At 34.1% G+C, this 25315-nt stretch overlaps 1 protein-coding gene across 7 annotated transcripts in view; it reads left to right on the top strand.

Moving 5' to 3' along the window:
* The window catches only part of inaE (inactivation no afterpotential E), a 57265-nt gene that overhangs the window by 23004 nt on the left and 8946 nt on the right, over nucleotides 1-25315 (top strand). For 6 of the 7 annotated variants that reach the window (XM_029323296.2, XM_029323294.2, XM_029323299.2 and 3 more), the window contains 11 exons: nucleotides 15102-15313; nucleotides 17269-17370; nucleotides 17831-18017; nucleotides 18849-18933; nucleotides 19337-19665; nucleotides 20383-20581; nucleotides 21188-21376; nucleotides 22210-22500; nucleotides 22609-22838; nucleotides 23265-23288; nucleotides 24508-24640. In XM_029323296.2, the coding sequence (XP_029179129.1) occupies nucleotides 15102-15313; nucleotides 17269-17370; nucleotides 17831-18017; nucleotides 18849-18933; nucleotides 19337-19665; nucleotides 20383-20581; nucleotides 21188-21376; nucleotides 22210-22500; nucleotides 22609-22838; nucleotides 23265-23288; nucleotides 24508-24640 (1981 nt within the window). The remainder of the gene's footprint in view (nucleotides 1-15101; nucleotides 15314-17268; nucleotides 17371-17830; nucleotides 18018-18848; nucleotides 18934-19336; nucleotides 19666-20382; nucleotides 20582-21187; nucleotides 21377-22209; nucleotides 22501-22608; nucleotides 22839-23264; nucleotides 23289-24507; nucleotides 24641-25315) is intronic. The other variant, XM_029323297.2, reaches the window with a different exon arrangement.

Raw genomic sequence — 25315 nt, 5'->3', positions numbered from 1 at the left:
CCGAAAAAAATGCGTTAATTTGACTAAACCTTTCAACTAAATATTATTTTGTTAATTGAACATACAACAATATTTAAATTAAATGTAACATATGTATTAAATCTAACAGAACGTATATTTGACTTAAATACTAATATATGTTCAATTAACAAAATAGTAATTTGGATGAAAGGTTTAGTCAAGTTAACACATTTTTTCAGTGCGCAGAGAGAATTTTCTCTCAGAATTTATCCTGAAAATCATGGTAATTGTGGGACAATATATGGTATTGGAAGAATTTTATAAATTTTCTTATTTTTTTAAATATTTTTTTCTCTGATTAATATTTATCACGATAAAAAATATTAATATCTCTCACAGTAAGATATAAAATATTTTGTAGATATATTAATTTATTTTATCCACTTTTTTGTTTTATTCAATATTTTATTTTTTATTTTACTATATTTTATTTTTTATCCAATATTTTTTATTCACTCTTATAAAATTCTTTCAATACCATATATTGTCCCGCATGATTACCACGATTTTCAGGAACAAATAAATTCTAAGAGAAAATTCCCTTCCTGTGCACGATTATATTAATTAAAATATTGATGACATACAATGTATATTATAACATAAATATTTTATTGGCTTAATGCATATGTCAATAATCGTTATGCAATAATTATGACCGTTTTTGTACGGACTTATATGAACTTTATTAGACGAGTTTACGCCCTATCAGACGCGATTAACGCTAATAACATTAGACTGACTTTGCTAGTTCTCGCAATGCGAAATATACGAGTCGGTTGTGTTATACGTTATACGCATCTTACACGCACGAATTGCTTCATTGTTCACAAGCAGAGCTAATTCAATTAGACTCATATTTGCGAAGGATTTCAAGCATCGCTCACGGTAACTTGTAAGGATTCTGCGATGAGTGAAATCTGTTTGTTTTGAGACAGTATCTCTTTAAAGTAATAAATTAAAGTAATTTCATGGCAAAGTATAAATTATATAATAAATCAATTTTTATTCAATTTTTTTTCATTTAATTTTACTTAAAAAATTAATAATCTTCGAGAAACAAATTTTGTTTATGTAAAATATTTTGTCAAATATGTACATAAGCATTTCATTTCTGCATATACAATGTTTTATAAGCAACGTTAAAATTTTATATATAAATATAATATTTTAGTTGATTAATTAATAGATGGACGAAGATAAATAACCGGTTTATTTTATGAAAATAAATGATGAATGAAATTATAAATTACTCATTCCGGCTGCTCCAATGTCGGATGCTTCCTCAGTCTTCCTCGTCTTTGTCTGTTGTTAATCATTCGCTGCTTCTTCAAGGCAGTCACATGACATTCATTCGCGAAAACAGCGGCTAATTATGATCGTGCGACATTTTACACGACGCCCCGACATTAATTACACAATGTGCACTTTATTACGTTGCAACAAGAGAACAACGCGAAAAGGTATGATCTGCCTGGCACTCGAAATTCTTTGGCGACAGATGCTAACAGATTATAATACGTGCTCTTCTTTTAGAACGATTATCTTGTATTATAAACGCGAGTAAAAAAATTAATGAACGAGTTCGAAAATTCTATAAGAAAAAGGACAATTTTACGAAAAGAAGATTTATCATCAAAGGCTGCCAAAATAGAATATATATTGCGAACTTGTCTATTTATTCCTTTTTATCATTTTTTTATAGAAAATTTTATTTTTCTTTCTTATAATTTTATTTTGGAACATCGATTAATAATCTTGCGTCTCTCCTGATCTTTGTCCTTTTCCCTTGTACTGACCTTATAATTAACATCATTATATAAATGAGAACACATCTCTGTTCCTTACAGAATGTAATATCCAAAAGTTTACGTCGTCACTTTGTTGATTCTTGCGAGAGATTTCAACAACCGAGCAAATCACGTACAATATATTCGTTTCAAAAGATCATCGATATGTGTTAGCTCCATTATATGATTCGCGTATTATTGCACGCGCGCTGTAAATCCGAAAATAATTGGCGGATTACATTTAAATCGATGAAAAAGTACAAAGCGCGAAATGCGACGTTTATTTTATTCGAGTCGAAGCATCGTTAAGGAATAAAGATTTATACCGTCCGTACAGATAAAACGATCATTTATAGCATAATTGGTGCTCTCTCGCTTCGATTCCCACTCGAAATGTATAAATCGCGCGAGATATACTTGTTTTGACAGATAGTTTGACAGATAGTTTGACGTCCCCTCTCGATACGAGTTGTCGTCGATCGCGGGAAATTAATTCATCACGAGAACCGATAATGCCTAATTGTTCGCGGAGAATGATGATTGTGCTTCAAAGAGCATAAAACGACGAGACGGAATGGGTTTATCTTGTCGCTTCTCGTCATTTGTAAACAAACAGTAGCGAGCTCCACTTGTGCACATAGACAGAATTTTCTCTTAGAATTTACCCTGAAACTTAAAGTTTCTCTGATTGATATTTAAGATTAAAGAAAAAAATTTTTAATCACAAGATTTAAAATATGTTCGATTAATTTTAAAAATGTGTCAACTTGACTAAACCTTTCAACTAATAAAATATTATTTTGTTAATTGAACATGTAAAAATATTTAAATTAAATGTAATATTAAATCTAACAAAACGTATATTTGATATTACTTAAATATTAATATATTTTAACAAATTTTTTTTCAGTGTACATATTTTACATCTTCTTGTGGTAGAGACATTAATATTTTTTTATTATGGTAAAAATATTAATCGAAGTAACTCTTATAAAATTCTTCTAATGCTATATATTGTCTTACGATTACTATAATTTTCAGAGTAAATTCTAAGAGAAAAGTCTCTCTACATTGAAAAAAAATGTGTTAACTTCACTAAACCTTTCAACTAAATATTATTTTATTAATTGAACATAAAAAATTAAGATTAAATTTAACAAAATGGTAATTTAGTTGAAAGGTTTAGTAAACTTAACAATTTTGTTTAATATATGTACACAATACGCGTTTCGTTGTCATTCTCTCGACAGGACTCGATCTAGAAGGACGTAACAAAATGTGCTCTGCGCACATAATCGTAAAAATGCGTGAAATATCGAAGAAGAAATACCGAATCGTTTTCTATATCGCGCAATTAATCCCTATCATTCCATGCGAGCAATCAGTGTTCGTAATTATTACGCGTTAATTCGACTTGCGTACTTTGACACTTTGACACTTGAACCACGTAGGGAAATTTCGACGTTTATATTATACGTCGATGATCTCTGTTGACACGAGCGTTTCACAGGATGCTTTACTTCAACAAGTTCTATCGCGCGAGTCGACAAAGCGACGGATATACATATGTATATTTTCGGATATTACATTCTGTAAATGTTTACCTTAAATGTCAAACTTGTACACGCGCGTTTTTTTACATTTTTTTTCTTTTATTATAGTAACGAGAATAGTCGTTGTAAAAGTAGAGCGAGTTGTTACTTTGTACGACTGTTTTGCTTCCGAGTTGTTCTTCTATTGTGCGGGATGTAATAAAATGCATGCGATTAACGTCGACGATTGCCGTGCAAAGTGTTGGTAATTAACCGTGTTTTCGCGAGTGAGTGCCATAATGGAGCAGCAAAGGGCGAACAAAAGATGAGAAGGAAATATCGGATGACAGCAAAGTAAATGGCGAGTAATTCATAATTTGCTTTATCTATTGATATTGCGAAGTTAATTGCTTTGTTGATCTCTGCGGTAAGTTTATTCTTTACATTATTGTCAAAAATTTTTCATTTAAATATTCATTTAAAATGTTTTACATTTTATTTTGAATAATAGGTATTTAATAAAATGCTTTTAAAATATTTAATGAAATAATCAATATTTTTATCTCTGTGTTAAAAGAGATTTGATATTATTTGAATTATTTACTTGGAAATTAGAGTTTATATTACATTATTGTTAAATATTTTTAATTTAAATATTCAATTATAATATTTTACTTTTTATTTTGCAGAATACATATTTAATAAAACACTTTTAAAATATTTAAGAAAATAATCAATATTTTTATCTCTGTGTTAAAAGAATTTAATATTATTTGAATTATTTACACAGAAATTGAAGGCTATATTTTTAAATATACATATATTTTATATATGAAATACCCTCTTTATATATATATACATTTTACATATTTTATAAAAATTTATATTTATAAACAAAATTGTTTTTTCGAAAATATGTAATTTTTTATTGATATCTGTTTAAAAAACGAATACAAAAATTGTGCGGTAAAAATATTTTCCGAAATATTAATTGTAAACTAAATTGGACATAGAGTTTTATATACATTATATTGTATATTATAAATTATACATAAACGTTGCAGGTACATTATATAATATGCACATATAAATTTTAATAATTAAATATTTAAACTAATCATGAAATGATGAAATGATAATTTAAAATTAGCCGAGGCATCAATACTTGATACGTATTTTTGCATTCATCGTTATCTCACTGGTCTGTTCATTATTTTCTAATACGATTCTAAATTTATCGTCCGATATAAAGTGACAGCGCATCACTTGAATTATTCGAAAATTCCGGAATAATTTATGTCGCCCCGTCGCGAAAAGGACAGCGATCCCTTTTATCGGACAGAATAAAAGCACACAAAGTCGCGATAACTCTTATGTAAAGTTTTAACCTGACGGAGTCTTCCCCACCATCGATCTCGTGTGCACAGTATTGAGTTTTACCCAACCGGATATGAGAAACGTTTCCGCGTCTAAAATGTCAGAGGTCACGATTACCCAGCATTGCGGCATCGCACCATGTGCGCATGTGTATGTGTACATATACATGTATATAGATGCTCATATATCGCAGAAATTTCCAAAACACCCCTCGGTTTCAATTAATCCGCGACGTTATAATTACACGTTAATTTCTTACAAGGGCGCGTATTCGCTCTCGCAGACAAAATTTAAAACAATGTTATTTTTCACGATACTCAGAGTTTACTTTCTAGATCAATTTAAATTCTCAGAGATGTTTTTTTAACGAAAAAAATTAGAAAATTTTTGTGGAACTTTATTGGGACTCCAAAAATTTATTTTTAAATTTTCTTTGATCATTTTTTTTCGATGGTTTGCTCTAATAATTTAAGCAGTCAATAATTTGACGATTGACCAAGTTGTGCATTATTTGTTTAAAATATACTATTACAAATATATGTATCTTTTTCTCTCTATTTATATATTCAAACGAAATACTGAATGTGCAGTGCAAACATTCTTTGTTGTAATTTTTATTTAAACAAAAATGCAAATTTTATGCCAATGGAAAATTCTTATTTTACAAAAATCATTTAGTTATTTTCAGTATATTTTTAACATTTGAAATTTAAGTGACTTTTTTTCTTTTACAAATGAAAAGCATTAGAAAACGCAGATAAAAAAATTTATTTTAAAAGGTTGCATCTACAATTTTTTAAATTTTATCTGAAATTTAAACATAAAAATAACTGGAAGGAGTTTTCAGGGATTTTTTACAAGATTTTTTTAATGATACTATATATCAGGGTATCTATTTAAATCTTGTGAAAAATTTGACTGAGAAGACCCAGATCTTTCAGATATTTTTGTTCAAACATTCCAGATATATATATGTGTGTGTATATGTATATAATCACACTTATTAATTTTTACTTGGTTCAAATTATTGTTAGATTTTACATCTTGAGAACGAATTTATTTTTGAAGCTAAACTCTGATGAGAGATTTAGATTAACACAAGTTTAGATGACACAAGTTAAATCTAAACAGATCTTCGGAATTGAAACGTTCGAACGTCATTTCTCGATTCGTAAATGGAAAGACATATATCTTTCGGAATCGTTTCTATTTACTTTCATCTGGCGTGTTTCTCGTTTTCGCTACCTCGAAACGTAAAGTAACAGTGATTGTGTTCCAATTTCGGGATCTGTATACTAAGGATCGAAATTCCTCACGAGCTTCGGACTTCGGAACGCATCGCGTTCTTGGCAACCCTCTAATATATCTCTCTCTTAGCGTTTATTTGTGCCTGCTTCCGACCACCGCAAACACGCTCTCGAATCCCCTCATCCATGAAATTCAACAACACAACTGGCCCGAAACCTGCCTTGATAATTACAAGCTTGCTTTGCTTTTCCCACTTGGTCCGGTCATCTGCTTCGCTCGCTTCCTCTGCTTCATTTTTAATCTAATATATTTAATATATTTTTTTACATATTATAATATATTTTATAATTTTATATATAATATATTGTGTTTTTTTTAATGCGCGAACGAAAATCTGTTTATTTATAATTAATTAAAATTAATTTTTAAAGTCGTGAAAGCTAGTGTAAAGTTAACACCGAGTTAGTTTTATTTATTTTTTTTTTCTAGAGATATGTAAATTAAAATTCGAAAACGTGTATACGTATGTATACAAGTAAGTGCATGCAATTAAATACATTTATAGAAATTTAATTATTTTGAATGTTGGCAAAGGCACTTTATGTAAGTCTCAACCACTAGCTCTCCGATTTTAACAAGCTCCAAATTTATTGCGTAGCGTCATAAGGTAACGAACCGATACATTTCTCTAGTGTTGACAAGAGCTGCAATAATTTGTGAGCTTGGCAAATTTTGTCCTGAATTACAGCATGAATGTTTGATTAGTGTAAAAACTACGCGTTAATATTTTAAATAAAAGCTTCGAAAAATTTTCATGAAAATGATTGGAAGCTTTAAGATAAAAATATATTCTTGAAATATTTTCTTTATACAGAACTATGACTTTTCTTTCAAAATATTCCACGAAACTCTTACACAGATTTATATCTATGACATTCGCGGAAGCTTGCGTTCTTTTTCAGCTTATCTAAGTATTCGAAGAAATGTTCATTCTATATAAAATAACGAGAAACACTCTATTAACATATTTGCACACCTTTAGCAGAAGGTTGAAGTGATTATGCGAAAATCTTATCACAGACGAAATAATACGAAGGAATATTCCGAATAATTTTCTCTCTCGTTCTGTTTGTCTCTGTGCTTGAAAATTAATAACGGCGTGGCATAAATCAGTCTAATTAGCAATTATGCGCTTATCGGTGCGAGACGCGTTCCGTATAAGTAACGCTCGTTCCGCAGCTTTCGCTGCTCCGTTCTCAAGTACGACGATAGTGGAGAAGCACGTCATAGAAGTGCGCTCTTCACGACTGGAAATAGTCCAACCGCGCGCACAAAGAGAGTCGCTTGTCAAGAGAGCTTCGAGAAAGCTCTCTCTTCTCTCTCGACAATCCCGCAAAATTTCTCGCCTTACTGTGGACTTTGTCGAGTGACGTTTACTTATCAGACGTTTCGCTTCCACGGATCAGAAACGCGAGAGCTTATATTTATTTGTTTACCTCGGCTGTTTTTGATACACAGAGGGATAATCGTGGGACAATTTGGTATTGAAAGAATTTTATAAGAATTTCTCTGATTAATATATTTACAATACAGAATATTAATATGTACCATATACATAGGAAAATTGATCAAACATGTTTTATATCTTATTGTGCACTGTAAAAAAATATGTAAAATTACATAAATAACAAGTGTAAAATATATACATTTTCATTATTTGTCGTAATTTTACATTTAATTATTTGTATAATTTTTACAATATATTATATATTTTTTTACAGTGTGGATATTAATATTTTTATTATGATAAATATTAATCAGAGAAACTTTTATACCATTTGTCCCAGAATTACCATAATTTTCAAGGTAAATTCTAAGAGAAAATTCTCTCTGTGTATCTTGAAACTTTTCATGGAGAAGAGATCAGTGAATCGCGCCGAGATAAAAAATTTGACTTATGATTAAATCTCTTTAATTTTCATAAAGTTATTTTATTTCCTTTTCGTTGAAGTAATAATAATAGAAAAAAATGTATGTCGTTTTTATTGAAAAATTTTTCTGTGGCAACGGTATTATATTCCATACACAGTCGTATCTGTCTCTCTCGTCAATGAACGTGTAGTCTTTCTTTTGAAAAGGACGAACGAAGATGAAAGGGAACGCGATTATCCAACTGGACGATTTATCAAAGAATGCCCGTCAATTCGTGCGAGTTTATTCCGCTCGATAAATGCATCTATCTCTCGCGCAGAAAATGACTGACAATGAATCAAGAGTCACTTCTACAAAAGATTTCAAGTTGACGAAAATAATTTTGAAAAAATACTTTTTCTGCGCAGAAACAAAATTTGTTATTTTTTTCGCGTGAAAAATGTTATAACTTATTGCTGCGGCTTTTGAAAGGCAAAGGGACGATTTTTTGACTTGAATGTATTCGTACTACATGTGTGGCATTTAAAAGTGACACTATTCGATAATGGACGACGGGGACGATATTAGCGTGCTTGAACTTCTGTTCATAGATTGACCTGATTTTGTGGGATTATCGGGAGAATGCCTCTCGAGAATGAAGAGCAGACGTTACGGTGCCTCTTTATACGGTCAACACACGCGAGGCGTGTTATCGAACATATTGTCCTTCCTTTGAAAAAGATTACCTTACAGGAACTTGTAACTAATGCAACTGGTCGTCGTAAATCTGTGCTCCATAGGCTTGAATCGTTCATACATTCAATATGATTTTTTATCAAAAATATTTTTTTTTTTTGTAATTTAACAATCTCTTGAAGATAATTTTAATCGGAATTTTAAAATAGCGCTAATTGAATAATGGATTTAATTCAGCGTGATAGATTATACAATTTAATAGTGGATTAAATTACTTTTGGAATATAATGCTCTATAATGTATTATTAATTACGTTCAATTCAGTTTGGTACGAAAAAAGAGCAAGTATAATTTCATGCAAACGTTATAAGTTAAAGTTCACCGTTTGGAAAAATGTGCGGAAACCGTTTGTGCAGCATTAAATTTGCAGTTAAATTCGACGATAATCTAGGATAAATAACGGAAAGTCTGAAGAAAGATGAGCGGAGAATTTCTCGTTCGAGTTAAATTTTTATGAGATACAGTAATGAGACCTTCTATCAAAGGTGGATTAAACTGGACGTTAAACGCGGCGGCTATCGACGTTTTTTTTTTCTTCGCGAACACCGACCGCTCAAACGTCGACCTTTTTCACTATCCGCCTCGTAATTCTCGATTGTTCTCCTTAAATTTTTCGCACGGATCGTCGATTAAAACAGTACCGTTTACAAAATGTTTTTATACGCCTCGTAATTTGGAAATATCGACTCCTCTAGTTTCAGAAAAAAAGCTCGTTTGTTTTAACAGAGATTTTATATTTTTCAGTCATTTATAATTATTAGGATACATAAGATACAAAAGAAAAAAGAAAGAGAGATATTAATATAATTTATATTTTATATATCTTAATTTTTCCAATAATATTTAATAATTAATTGGAATATAATTTAATTTCGTTGTTGCTTGTTGTTTATACACTGAAAAAAAATGGTTAACTTGACCAAACCTTTCAACTATAAATTATTATTTTGTTAAATGAACATATTAGTTTTTAAATCAAATATACGTTTTGTTAGATTTAATATGTCATACATATTTAATTTAAATTTAACTTTTACATGTTCAATTAACCAAATAATATTTAGTTGAAAAATTTAGTCAAGTAACTTATTTTTTCACATGACGTTAATTTCGAGTACGACGATGACAAATTACTATTTTGTTATTATAAATGAACATATTAGTATTTAAATCAAATATATACGTATTGTTAGATTTAATGTTATATTTAATTTAAATTTTATTTTTATACAACTGTTCAATTAACAAAATAATATTTACTTGAAAAATTTAGTCAAGTCAACTCACTTTTTCACATGACATTAATTTCGAGTACGACGACGTAATTAATATCTATATGTTTATTTATGAACATGTTGATATCATATATTGGAGTTTCCTCGAGTTCTATGTGTGACTACACGTTATCAGATTTTATATATATATACACACACGAGTATAATGGGGTGTAGTATCATGCATGTACCATGTTCGCCTTTCACACCTTGGGAATCATAATGCACAATAATGCTAGACGATAGCGTGCGGTAAAGTCGCCGCTGAATGGAGAGAATGCGGGAACATTGTCACTGCTATATTCAGCTCTGATGTCCCAAATCAAATTCGTTACGTGACATTAACTATTCAATTTGCACGACCGCGTCGGATGACAATTATATGATAAAACATTGCATTATGCATGGCACAATATATCACATCGCACAATGGCGTTATAATATAAGGGCAATTGCATTTTTTTTCAATATCTATCGCGTCCGAAAGGTTTTGACAGATGAAAAAAAAAGGATATAGATATACGTCAATCGAAAAATGATTTTATTTTTGCAACTACGTGTTGTCGATCACGTAATATGCAAAATAAAAATACAAAGGAAGGAAGATGTGTTTTGTATGAAAATATATGAGAAAATAATAGCTTCAAAAATCTAATTTATATTTGTATATGTAAAAGGAATTTGTATTTATATAAAAACAGATATTGTGTAGATAAATTACAATAGAATAGAGAGATGAATCGCTGAAATTGCGGTGTGTTTTAAAGAGGATCCCTTATTTCAAAAGGGTCCACTTAAATGCTTTCTTACATCGATTTTGCGTATCTGAGGCAGTCGAAGCCGGAAATTGCGCAAATTGGCTTCCCTCGAAATAGGGGAGGGTATGAAAGGTAAGACGGGAACGAACGATCGAGTGTGATGCAAAATGGCGGGAAAGTTTGTCGGCGTACAAATAAAGTATTTTTGATTGCCGCAATTTCGCTTCGTTGTCCTTCCGGATCAGAAGTTTATATTGAACCAACACACAAATTTCCGGGTAATTTCGACTCTGCACGATGCATAGGATTTTTGTTGACTTTACTCTTACGCGTATATCATATTCGAAATATCGCGTCAAGAGAATTGGAAATGTTTATTTCGGAAATATTTTCTATCTCGAACTGATATTTAACTCTTAACAGGAGAAAGACGCGCATTCGAAATAAAAAGATTCGAGAAACTCTTATAGAATTCTCTGCATATATATTTTATTGTAAATATAAAATGTATAAATAACATACGTTTTCGATCCTCTTTCGCGGATTTGATCAGCATTAAATAAGAAATAACTTTAAACATAGATGACACAAATAAAAAGAATAAATGTTACAATCAAATTCAAGAGATTTTCTCTAAAAAAATTGGAGTAATAATAATTGTTTCCCTTCTTCGGAACTTCTCTTAAATTTCTCTTAAAGTTAAAGAAAAAGATTTTATATATTTCTCCCTCTTTATACAATAAATTCATTTTAACTTTAAACATCTCTATTCTCTTCGTGTCCATATGTGTATAGTGAATTTACCTTTAATAGATCAGTTATTTTTAGCGCGAAAAGGGGAGAAGGATGCTTCAGTTTACGAGGTGCCTTTATCTCTCTCTTTCTCTCCAATTATGGTTTTTAGACCCACGTGTTCGCGAAGTACGAAAAATCAGACGAAAAATCCACGTGACGTTTAACGCGTCGAGAGAGACCCACGATACCTTTAATCGCCACGATGTAGGGTCGTAAAGAGGGGATGAAAATGGTTCTTTTTCTCGAGGAGGTGTTTCCTCGGGCCTGGACGCGGCCCGCGATAGAAACGGCGGAAAAGCCGGCTACAAGGTAAATCGATACGAAACCACCACGCAGCAGCATCCAAGGCGACCATCCGCCTCGTGCCTACCGTCTCCCATTTTCTTTCTCTTTGCCTGCCCCTTTGTGTCGATTTTTTTTCTCCCCCTGGAATTTCCTTGGATGCGCGCGGACACGTGATACGTTTCAAGAGGGCCGTAATTGCATAAAGGAATGTTTAATTACTCGGATATATTTCTCTTTTTTTCGAATTTTCTTTTTATATTTGTTTTCCCTTTTTATTTGGGTAAGAAAAGATATATCCCTTTTTTTTTATTAAGCATATACAATATATCAAATCGAAATAAAAATTAGTTACCCTGAAGAATTTTATTGAAGTTTCTTTGATTAATATTCACGCCACTATAAAAATATTAATATTTATCACAATAAGATATAAAATAATATCTGATTAATTTTATATCTTATTGCGGTAAAAATATTTTATAAGAATTTCTCTGGAAATTCTTATAAAATTCTTCCAATACCATATTGTCCCACGATTGCTATGATTTTCAGGGTAAATTCTAAGAGAAAATTCTCTGCATATATATTTTATTGTAGATATAAAATATAGGTACGTCTATAAATATAATATCCTCAAAATATAGCTACTCTTCGAAGAGATTCTTCGAATTAAATATGCTTGATTTCCAAAAGAAAGAATTTTTTGTTCTTGCGCAAAAAATGACAGAAAATCGGACGAATTGTGCGAAGGTGCGCAGTCGGTTCCGGGATGAATTAGAACCTCGGCGAGAAATATTTTACTCGTCGTGTCTCGGCTGATGCGTGTGTCGTTGCACGTGACATTCCGTCCGGAACATATTTCGTCGACCGGGGTGTCATCGTGCCGCATAGCTTGGTGCGAAATGCGACAATAGGGGGATGATTCCGCGCCGTTCGACGCATTGCCGTCGTCGACAGACATTCTTTGGCGACCCGAGGAAAAAATAGAGACCGGTACGATATCATACGATTTGGAATTTTGAATTTACGAAAATTTAACATACACCGAAAAAAATTGTTAGCTTGACTAAACCTTTCAACTAAATATTATTTAGTTAATTGAACCTATACAAACATCTTATATTTTATGTTTTAAAATATAATAAATATTTTTATAAAATATAATATAATATAATTTAAATATAATAAATATTTTTAAGTATTTTATATTTTAATTAAATATAACATATTAAATTTAACAAAACGTATATTTGATTTAAATACTAATATATGTTGATTTAATAAAATAGTAATTTAGTTGAAAGGTTTAGTCACAAGTTAACACATTTTTTCAGTGTATAAATTAGCGCGTACTTAATTCTCTATTTTTTTATAATACAGTATTTAAGTTTTTTTAATAATACACAAAGATAATTTTCTTTTAGTATTTACCCTGAAAATCATGGTAATCGTGAGACAATATGGGATATATGGAGGAATTTTATAAGAGTTTCTCTGATTAATATTTACTATGATAAGATATAAAATGTTTGATTAATGATTAATTATTTTATGTAACGTAGTAAAATTTACTATATTATTTTTTAATATGTAATAAATATTAATCAGCGAAACTCTTGTAAAATTCTGACTACATTACCATGATTTTTAAGGTAAATTCTAATAATAAGATAAAATTCTTCCGCGTATATGCGCGCTATTAATTTATTCATTACCAATTCGTGCAAGGTTCGAATCATGAACCGATTCGAAGAGAACAGCAATTATTGAATTTCCGATAAAATAAAAAGGTGCTCAAAAGAAGCTTAATGTATAGATACTAATAATCCATTATCCCAATCCGACGTTCTTCGATATTAACGGATTAAAATAAAATGCGCTCTATATCGATATCCGTGGATGGGTGTTCTTTCTTTTTTTCTTTCTTTATAGAATTTATCCCGGAATTGATCTTCTTTGCGGCTCTTGCTAGCGCGGTTTATTGTTCGTCAAAAAAAAAGAAGAAAAAAAACGCAACCGCAGTGTCGAAGATCATTTGTCGCTGGTGTTTGGTAAAGGGAAGCTCTCTCGGTCGATCGAACCGCTTGAAAGGCAGCTCTCCGATGCACCAGGATGCGGTTGCATTTATCACACGGTCCACCGAGACTCGTTCAGTTTTCGAATAGTTCCATCGGGTGTATCTATGCATCTCGCGACAAAAGGCTACCGTGACGTTTTTTGCAAAGTTCGAGCGCGTGAACTTCCGTTTTATACGCCGACCTTTGTCTATCATTCGGATGATGTAATCGAAAGCGTTATTATTGATGTCAACGACGACGAATACTGCCCACTCTATCGTTACGTAATAGACATCCGAGTTATGTAATGATTAGGTGAATGGAGGATTACATCAAACGAGGGATGGGGCAATAAAAAAAATCCTTTCTCGAAGAAGAGGGATGTTCGAGAAAATATTTCAGTATTAATTCAGGGTGTCTAGCGGCCAGGGAAATCTGGAAGGAATACTAGGTATTATCAGGGAATTTCATAAATCTGGAATGGTCAGGGAAATTACCTACTATTTATCTGGATTTTTTCATTCTACACTTGTCTCAATAATTTAAAATTTTTTATTAAATAAATATAAACTTTTCCTTGATTCCTAGTATGCTAATTTTCTGTGTTGTTAAAAATCGATTCATCTACAGCGTATTCGTTAATTGAAATTTTCTTTGTGTTATTTTATTTCAATGTATTATATATTTCAAAATATATTACAACATTGCTCAAGAATTATAATATTGTTCAAAATCTTTGTTTTAATTAATTTTTTTATTAAAAATTAATACATTAATTTTATTAAAAATGTTTTATTTAAAAGTTTCGTATACTAGATACCATTAAATATATTAAAATGTATGTATTATAATTTGTTAAAATATATTAAAAATAAAATTTGATATAATATAAAAAGGTGATCATTTAAATAGTTTATAGTGACATGTTTGTTTCGATTTTTTATTGTTGACAAAAATACCTCAAGGATTTCATGATTTAATATTTAATTGATTTATCATATACATATAAATATATGCAAATTATATATTTAGAAAAAATAATACTAAAAAGTTAGGGAAAAAAAATAAATGTTTGGTCTTGAAAAATCTGAAAAAGTCAGGGAATTTTTTTCCTTGAGTCTGCTGGACAACCTGTAATTGGCGTTTGAATTTTTGATTAAAGGACAGAATCGTGAAACTGGAATTGTGCACAGCTGATACATAATTCCAGGATGGTTTCCGTTTATCGCCCCAGAACTACTCGGGTATATTTATCTCGCATTCCGCCTGTCTTAAAGGAATCTCTTTATGGGTTCAACAGGCTGACGGTGCTGGGAGTTCTACTGGGGATCATCGAATGGGATCGTAGCGTTCCCTGCATTCTTCTCCTGTGGCAGTACATGATCGGATACGAGGGCCTCTTCGTGATCTGCATAGCCGTGGAATTTTTCATCTGCTTTCTGGCGACGAGGGGCAGCATCCTGGACACTACAGCGAGGGCGCCGATGCAATACTTCCTTTACTTCCGGTTGTGTGAGTACTATACTATATTTATCCCACACTTCTGTTTATCCGTAGACCTGTCGATATAAAACAGTCGAAACATAGTCCAAAACCATGTTCCCAGAACGATTTCCCAGCAGAAAATGTTTTCCATGATGTCCAGTTTTTTTCTTTATTTTATAAAGAATGTTGTTTTTATTTTTTTTTTTTTTTATTTTTTATATATTTTTTGAGTAATAGAAAAAAAATTTCAAAATTTTTACACCTTCCTCTTTCATCACCGAAAAGAAGAATACAATGACTCGTTAGATTGAAAAACAATTTTTTTTAAATGCCACGGGCACATCTCGTTGCATTTCACGGAATACGACTCTTTTTTAATTTTTAATCCCTTCACGCGGATCCATTCCCAATATGTCGACGCTGTCGACAAAATACTGTTAAACTTCTGTAGACTAATATTTGAGGGACCGTCAACGTGAATGTATCGATGAAAATCGATTGGTTTGATGACAATCAATATTTGTCGCTTGCGCTCTCTTATGTATACTTTGTGTACCTTTGGACAATATTTTTTATTTTTATTTTTTTATTTTTTTATTTTTTTTTTAGTATTCCCTAATTTTCTTTTCTGGCTTCTACTACTAGTTTTAACTTTATTTCCGTGCATCTTTTTTCGTATTTTCCCTTTTTTTCTATCTCCGTGCTTGCACGTTTCTAAGATGAGATTTATTTTTCCGTTTTAAGGTTTTTATTAAAATTTGCAGCCCCATCATTTTCACTGAAGCATTCCTTTACGTTCTCTCGGCTCATTTTTCATCTGATCGTTAAATAGCGCAAAATTCGCGCGAGATGAACTCCACGATTCAATTATCGTTTAACGTCAGTCGAATGTAAATAGAGAGAGTGGTGCGATATTAAACTGCCCCGATATTGCAATTTATCGGTTAATTATTTTTTCAGCTTTCTCACATCCAGTAGATTGTATAAATTCTTCGCGAAATATTTGAATTAACTGAATTAAAGGGAAACATCATCATACGCCGCATTCGTTCTTAATGATAAAGTTGGATGAATGCGAACTTTACGTAATTAGAGTTTTAAAGAGACCTTAATTGCATAGATATTTTTTTAATGTTGAGAATTATACGAATATTCTCAGTGAGGAATTCGAGGAATGCAATTAAATGGCAAATAATGATTTCAATTATTGATACAATTTTGCATCTCATCGTATATAAATTTATATTTTATATTTTATATATTTTATTATCATTTAAATTATATTATATATATTTTTTTATTATTTTATTATTTTTAAAATAAATATTATCGAAAAGGGATTAAAATTTTCTTTCCATTGAAGAATATACATTAATTGTTTTAACGTCAGATCTTAATTGTCAAAGCTTGTACATAGACATAGTCAGAACATTGAGAGTCTAACGCAGGGTGGATATACATATAAGTCGAATCTATGTTGTTAATCCTTGGCGACGATTCCGGATGTGTCTCGAACCGAGACAGTCGCGGTTATTGTCGCAACTGGGTCAATCGTGTTTGTTTAAGACACGGAAACGTGTTTCCGCTTCGGAAGACAGCACGTATCCGCGTCTCTATTAAAACTCCCGGCGACGCCGAAGGAAGCTTTTGTCGTCGATCGCTTCGATCTTTTTTTCTCCCCGAGCAAAGTTACGTCAATCGGCGCGACACGCGCGCTTCCTCGTTTATTATATAAAGAGAGCTTTTGCGTAAGCTCGAGCATAGGCGAGTTATAGGCATATAAAGGTGAGGGATTTAAAAATTTCTCGAGAGATGTGGCTTTTTTTCTGTTTTTTACACATAATCTTCTAACTTTTTTAACGCCGGCTCTTAGAGGCATGCGTTCGCTTTACCGATTAATTAAAAATGTTATTTCGCTCGGGAATAAGTTAAGAGAAAATACAATTACGACCCGGGATTTTATGGGGAGGATTTGTTTCCAGTCTTGGTGCTGGTGGAGACCGGATGGCTGTGCGCAGGTGTTACTTGGTTAGCTCGTTATTATCAAACCTGTCGAGTGGACCAAGCTAAAGAAGTCATGTTAGGTGAGTTCTGCATTGCGAGAGAGCAATTTAAAAAAATTTATAAATTGTCTTGAGCTAGAGAATGATGCTATTGCAAGCTCCACTCGCGATACGTAACCGTATAAAAGATAAAATTAATCACTAAAACAAATTTATGAAATATACATATGTGTTCGATGACACTTTTTCTTATAAAAATAAATTTAGGAATTTTTTAATAAAAATGTACAGTGTAAAAATATCGTCGCCAATTAAAGTTCACGAAAATGTAGTTATCACAAATGCAAAGAGAAGCCGCCCTTCCTTTTGGTATTTCGGTAACAGTTGCCTTTGACGAAATACATATTCACATTTTTCGGTCATGCAGAAGTTCGTTATTTCATACAAAAAGAGAACTTTAATCTACAAAATTCAATTTCCGACTGTAAATCAATATATAAAAAAAAATGGAAAATATATCGTAAATTTGCAAACCTACTAGGTTTGGTGATATCGAACTGGTGCCTGCTGGCGTTGATGATGGTGACTATCTGGTGCACGTACGACGCCGCCGGCAGGTCCTGGGTGAAGATGAAGAAGTATCAGCGCAGCATGAGGGAGGCGGAGTCGAGAGGGGCCAGATTGCACTACAAACGCAGCGGCAGCAGGAACCGAAATTGGCGACAACGGTGAGTTCTCATGTATAATTCACGACATACATAAGGTGTGGAAATAGTATTTTCATTTTAATGTCCCACCCCAAGTAACGTTTTTATTTTTGATTGTAGAAGAAAATGTTTCGGGCAAAAGTTGTATCGTTTCGGGAGGGAATAGTTGCTTGAAGGTCTCGTGAAGGTCACCTTCAATTTCTTCAATGAAACTAATTTTTTATTACATATTCTTCTAGCTTACATCGAGAGCTTTGCAAAACCCTATAATTAAGTACCTTTTTGTTAAGAACTTTTCAAGTTATAAGACAAGATCGTGATCTTCAAGCAACTATTTAATGTCAAACTAATGGCATTATCTTATGTCCCCTTTAAAATGGAACACTGTATATTCCGCAGTTATTCCATGTCAAATTTACTCTATCATCGATTTAAAAAAAGAGATTATCGCTTTAATTAAAAAGAGGAAAACATTTTTATTTCTTCTTTCGAAAAATTTCTCCGAAGATTGCTCAATCTCTGTAAAACTTCTATCTCATACTCTTACATCTTTTTTCGATATAATAAGCGAACGCGAAATCCCATTCTGGCTTTATTATAAATGAAGTTCTCTCGGATGCGATATATCCAAAGCCGCGAGATTGTTTCGCGAAAAAGGCGTCTTATACGAGATATAATACTTTCTGCAAGCAAGAGCCACGATTGCGCTTCGCTCTTATACGACCACCCCATGTCGACTTTATGTCCCACCGGGCGAAATTTCGTGTCCCGGTGTGATTTTACGACCGTGCGGATTTATGTGCGAGCACCTAAATGCGCATGTATATAGTAGTTTTGCGTTTCGTGTTGCAGAAAAGTTATACGCGCCTACCAGGACAGCTGGGACAATAGGTGCAGGCTGCTCTTCTGTTGCATGGGTAATTCAGATCGCAATCGAGTGAGTAACGCAAAGAAATTAGTTCCAACTTTCAACAGTTCATTTATTTTAGTTAAATTTCTAGAAGAATAATTTTTTTATTATAGAAATAAATTATAAAAATAAGTCTTGTAAAGACACAACTCAAAAGTGTACTGTTTAGACATTTAAGATGTAGATATATAGAACCGAAAAAAATATCTAATTATACATAGAGAGAATTATCTCTTAGAATTTATCCTAAAAATCATGGTAATATAGCTTTGTAGTTTCTCTTGAAGATAAAACTGAGAAATGAAATTTATAAAAAATCTGAATAAGTGTATTAAATATAATTAAATAATTGTACTAGGTACATTATATATAGTAAATTATATATGAGGAAATAGAGAGAAAGCTGAAGATGATGTGACGTTGCTCGTAGAACTCGTTCGCCGACATCGCCCGGCTGCTAAGCGACTTCTTCCGCGATCTGGACGTGGTGCCCTCGGACGTGGTGGCCGGTCTGGTGCTGCTCAGGAAGTTCCAGAAGGTCGAGCGCGAGCTGATAGTGAAGCAACGCAAGAACGACACGTACGAGTTCCTGTCGGGAGTGCCGGTCACGCCGCGCACTAAGTTTCTGTCCCTCACCGAGGACGGCGACCTGGGCCACTTTCAGTTGGCCATCCACTACATGCACTTTGCTCTCGCTGCCTACGGTTGGCCCATGTTCCTCGTCGATCCCTCCACCGAGCTCTGCCAGTTGTGCACCAGGTAAATTCATCTCGAGGTATTGTGTAGTTTAACGTGTATTTAATTGAGCTGCCACGACCAAAACTTGTTTTGACAGTTTTCCTTTCAATTTTCAGAAAATAGTATTTTGAATAAAGAAATTATTTTAATACTTGAATAAATAATTTTTACTTTATGTGTTGCATTTATAATAAAAATGAGTGATTATTATATCGATATTTTGTGCTCGGAAATTTTACTTTGGAAATATTGTATTTACATTTAATTTCTTCCTCGTGAACGAAACATTTCATATTATTTAGAACAAAGGACGTCCTTCATCCTTAATTATCCTGTCCTATCGAGCATTGTAGATTAATTTTCGTGTAGAACTCGTCTTAAACAGACACGTAGCGTACTTGTAATGCAAACATATATAAGAAAACTTTGCTACGAAATATCACGAGAAAGTGCAAACAATAAAGTACACGCGACAGAGGAGATTGAAGAATATTAAACTTACAAGTCAACAGTTTGAAGAGCGAAGAGGTAACTTTGTAACTTTAAAATGAATACAATCGGTGCAGCCGGTAGATATGGGATATTATTTAATCCAAAATATATATATTGTTTCTATCATACAATTATTATAATATTTCCTCGCGTGATACGCTGATCTTTTTTTTCATCCCTTGTAAAAACACATTGCTTTCGGGTTTTCATCATTTTGTTTACCTACCCTTTGCCTCTTCCCCGTAGATTGCAATGCTGCTGCTTCCCATGCGGCTCCCGTCACGAGGACGAGGCGACGATCGTCGAGGACAATTGTTGCCGGTGCAATTACGCCGCCCTGAGCAGAATGCTCGACCTGGGGGAGATCGAGGTCGTCTACGCGACCTTCCACGTCGACGTCGGCGAGACACCGTTCTTCGTCGCGCTCGATTATACGAAGAGAAAGGTTCGTCTCGACTAGGCTTTATCTTGTTCGTGTATCGTTCATTAATCACGCGATGACCATCGCCGCGGTACTGCCTCTTTTGAGTAAACAAGCAAGGCTTTCTCTATCAACATTTGGATTAAGCTACAATAAGACGGGTTTCAACAGAGTCAACATTAAGCATTGCGATCGCATTTAGAGATAATCTCGTTATCGCCTTTAATAGCGGAAGTAAATTAATGTGAATTTGTCTTACATTTTTACATGAACATTTTTTATCGTTTCTTTGAATCTTATACTTTTCTCTGGAATTATTATTAAGAGACAGTAATCGTTCTTTTATTTTATATATTGTACATCTTTAATTAATGTTAAATTTAATTCATTATTATGCTATTCTATAAATTGACGTATCTTCATAAATATTTTTATTTTACTAACACGAGTGAGTGCACAACTTTCTTTTGTATTAATTAGACAAACTCTTTCTTTCTCTTTTACTTTATTAATTGTTTTTATCTTTTATTATAAAAAAAATCGAGAATAATTTAAATTCTTATTAATTTATGGGATGTAATTTTTTTCTTCAATTCTTTCTTTATATTTCGATCACCTCGTTTCGTGCAGATTGTAGTCAGTATACGAGGGACTCTAAGCATGAAAGACGTGCTAACGGACCTGAACGCCGAAGGCGAGGTACTGCCTTTGTCGCCACCGAGGGAGGACTGGTTCGGCCACAAGGGGATGGTACAGGCTGCCGAATACATACGCAAGAAGTTACAGGAAGAGGATATCATAGCGCGTGCTCGCGCCAAGGTGGGTAATGTCGTGTGCAAATGAGCCTCGCCTCGTCGCTCGTTATCAGAGCAAACGACAGTCCCGGAATAATTATCATGCCGCGTTCCGCCATCTTCGTGATAATCGGACACGCAAATAATTTTTAATATAATGAGCGATGCGCATTATTTCAAATTTTGCGTTAGAGGAAAAGTTTGCTTTTGCGTTTAATATGTAGCTTTTCTCCTCCGTTTTTTTTAAACACAATAAAAAAAATCACTCCCTCATATCGATCCCTGCTGAATATGTATTAAGAAAAAAGGGGAAAAACATTATCCAGGCCATCCACATACTCTCTCTTTCGCAGTGAAATGTGCCAGTAATCTTTTTAGCGTGGATTTAACCTCGACACCAACGTGTCGAGTGTATTTCGTTTTGAGACAGTTAAATTTTTCAGTTCGCCATTCCACGTGAAACATGAAGCTTGTGTACCGTATGAATAGATAATGTATCCAGCCGCGCGTGTATGTTAAATTTGTTCCATCAGAATAGAGTTTTTTCCGCGTCACCGAAAGAGAGTGGAAAAAAATACAGGACGCTAAATATTTATTTAATCGAAAGAATCGAGAAAACAACACGACAATCTACATATGAATTTATTTAACTCATTGAACAATTATATCCAAATCTGACGCAAAGTATCCTTCTCTGTATTTTTATATATATTTTTCTGTCATTAAAATTTCGAATTTTCCAAAGCAAAATTAACATTTTGGTCAACATTTCAGTTAATTAAACTTTGCTGAAGATAAAATTTAACATGCCGGGAATAAATTAGAGGGATTTTAATATGTCGATCTCGGAATTTCCAGGATCCTTCCAGGAGCACGCACCAGTTCGGATTAACACTGGTGGGTCATTCGTTGGGCGCCGGGACGGCGGCGATTCTCGCGATCCTGCTGAAACAGGATTACCCGGACCTAGTGTGCTTCTCCTTCGGGCCACCTGGTGGACTGCTCAGCATGCCTGCCCAGCAATACAGTCAGGAATTCATCACGTCCGTCGTGGTGGGCAAGGACGTCGTACCGAGGATCGGACTCCGGCAGATGGAGAGTCTGAGAGCTGATCTTATCAACGCTATAAAGAGGAGCGTCGACCCGAAAGTAATACCTTAGAATTATCCCTCTAAATCAGCGCGATTCTCCACGTCTATCCGGATCGATATTGTATAATGCAGATTCGATTGCTAATTCCGGCGAATTATTCCACAGTGGAAGACGATCGCGTGCTCGGTGATGTGCTGCGGCTGCGGCTCGACGCCCACGTCGGCGGCGAATATGGAGGCCGGCGGTTGCATCAGCGAATACCAGCGGGACAAGGATCGGGCGCGAGCTCAGACAGTCGTCCCTAGCGACTCCAGCATCGCCCTGACCCTACACAGACCCCTATACCCGCCGGGACGAATTATACACGTGGTGCGACATCATCCGAACAAGGGCGAGTGAGTTGACCCAGCTTAACAATCTAATTCGGTATCTCTCTCTCTCTCTTCGTCTCTGTCCCGAAATGGGGATACAAATCGCGAGTATTTCCTGAAATTGTGTTACTCGCTGTCTAAAATTAGATTGAATTCGCATCGGCGACTTTGGCTACGATCATCTGAGATTAAACGATCCGCGTACAATAAATATGACTGTAACATTTGTTTTATATATATATATATATATATTTAATATATTAAGTGAATTTGTGTTTTTCTCTAAATCCAGTTAATTTGTTAATTTTTTGGTTGAAAATTGTTCTTTGTTGTGAAGAGAAGTATCGCGAGGAATTATTTTTTTTTATCATATCGCGCGAGACGAAGCAATTTTGCGCCGGCAAAAGAAAAGAAGAACGAAAAGTTAATCGCGCCTGTATTTCTTTTTAGGCAGAAGTATGAGACGAGTTGGAGGTACGTCTATCAGATAGTTTGTACATTTTCAGGACTACTACTACTACTACTACTACTTCTGGGTTGTTGCATCTTGGAGATATGCCCGCGCATGCGACTCTTGGGCCTATATCCCGTATATTTATTGCGTAGGATGTTACCTCCTCGCGCTATCTTTCGATACTTAGAAAGTTGATCGCTAGAAAGTTGCAACGGTTTTCATCTCAAGTATCTCGAGAAAAATGTATGAGTCGACGTATCCAAGTTTTATGTACCGTAAAAGCCGCTTTTATAGTGAAAAGAACTGCTTAATTCGCAAAAAAGAAGAGAGATTGTAAACTTTAATATTGTGAAAAGCGAATGTATCAATCTTGCGAGAGTATATTTGACAGGAATAATAACGTATCGTTGCTTTATTTTCGGTAAACTTGAAGAGATTAAATTGGAGAGATTTCGGTCGCGATTCAATTTGCAATGCAAATCTACGTGATCGCTGAGAGAAAGAGGCGCCCCGTTCTCTTTTCGAGATTGAAATTATGCACTCGTGTACATCTTTCTCGGGACACATAATATATATGCATGAAATAGAATACTCTTTACACCGATGATATAATACCGTGCCAGGGAAATGGTTCGGTAATTTTTTATAGCTCTAGTACGTCCATCGCGATCCAACAAAATAGAGTTTTTTTTTCACTTATGGTCCTTTGATTAGAGTCCTCGTAAACTGGACGCTGCATGCTTCCACCACGTAGCTGATCTTTCGTAGGAAATAAACTGGCGCATGTGTGATGCCTCGTTTTTTATCACAATAAAATTCACAATTTACACTGGAAGATGATAAAATTCGAGATGCTACAATCGTTTGTACATTTATCAAGTACCGATCGAGTCTAATATATAATGAAACGAAATTTAAATTCGCGAGAATTTTTGTGAAATTTTGTCGTGAACATTTAAATACAATTTTTAAATAGTTGCGAAAGATTTAAATAATAGTCATTATAAAAATGACATTTTTTATAATAATCCTCTAAATTTATACAAATTATCCGGACATATGTGTGATCGTCTTGAGAAAACATAAAATATTTATTATTCATATTTAGTTGACTAGAAAAACGATGTTAATAATATTAAAAAGACTCGAAAATGCAAAATATGATAATTTCGATAATCCGCGATCACTCCGCAAAAAAAAAAATGACCGAGATGAACTGATTGACTCGTTGAATTCCAGGCAAATGTTGAGCAAACGCGAGCCGGTGTACCAGGCGCTGTGGGCCGGGCCGTGCGACTTCGACGAGGTGCTGATCAGCCCGGTGATGATACAGGACCACATGCCGGACAACATGCTGCGCGCACTAAACAAGGTAAGCCAGGACGCAATCGCGCAGCAAGTGCGGCAGCAAGCGAGACGATCGCAGGCACCGTTGAGCCGTACCCCGTCGGTGAAGCCGGGCCATTACGAGCCCCTGGAGGAGACTACCGACGGGCCCGACGTTCCCCATGAGGCGGTGCAGCGGGATCGGATGACCAGGAGCGCGAACCAGGAGGTTACCGTTAACGGTGCTGCCGATTGCGCGCGCGTTCGACAATCGAGCATGTCGATCGTCGTCGATGTGGAGGTGCACGAACGCAAAGAGATTCCGGAATCGCGTTGACGAGGTCCGTTTCGAGGCGCCCTTCCTCGCTCGCGCGATTTTAATTTTAACGACGAGTCCTCTTATCGATCTTTGAACATTAAGTTTCGGAGACGCAAATGTATATCGAAGGACCCTTTGATCCTTCGGTGATTTCGTCAAACGTCTTCGATCAGGAACTCGATGTGATTGAACGACGGACTCGCGCTAGCTAGATTGTAACCGTAGAGCTTATTTATTCTGATTGCGACTGGCAACGCATCGAGGTATCTCTGTATGTGTGCGTGTGCGTGTATGATTATTTATTTGACACCTGCGTGTCGTTGTACGAATTAGCGTAGACTTTCGTAGCTGTAGATTCGTTGCGAATAGTTTGTTGCTACAGCATAATTTCGCATTAGCGTA

Source organism: Nylanderia fulva, unplaced genomic scaffold (genome assembly GCF_048542155.1).
Source record: "Nylanderia fulva isolate GAGA-0341 unplaced genomic scaffold, ASM4854215v1 Scaffold9, whole genome shotgun sequence".
Classification (NCBI taxonomy): domain Eukaryota; kingdom Metazoa; phylum Arthropoda; class Insecta; order Hymenoptera; family Formicidae; genus Nylanderia; species Nylanderia fulva.
This window is presented reverse-complemented; position numbering and strand designations above follow the sequence as displayed.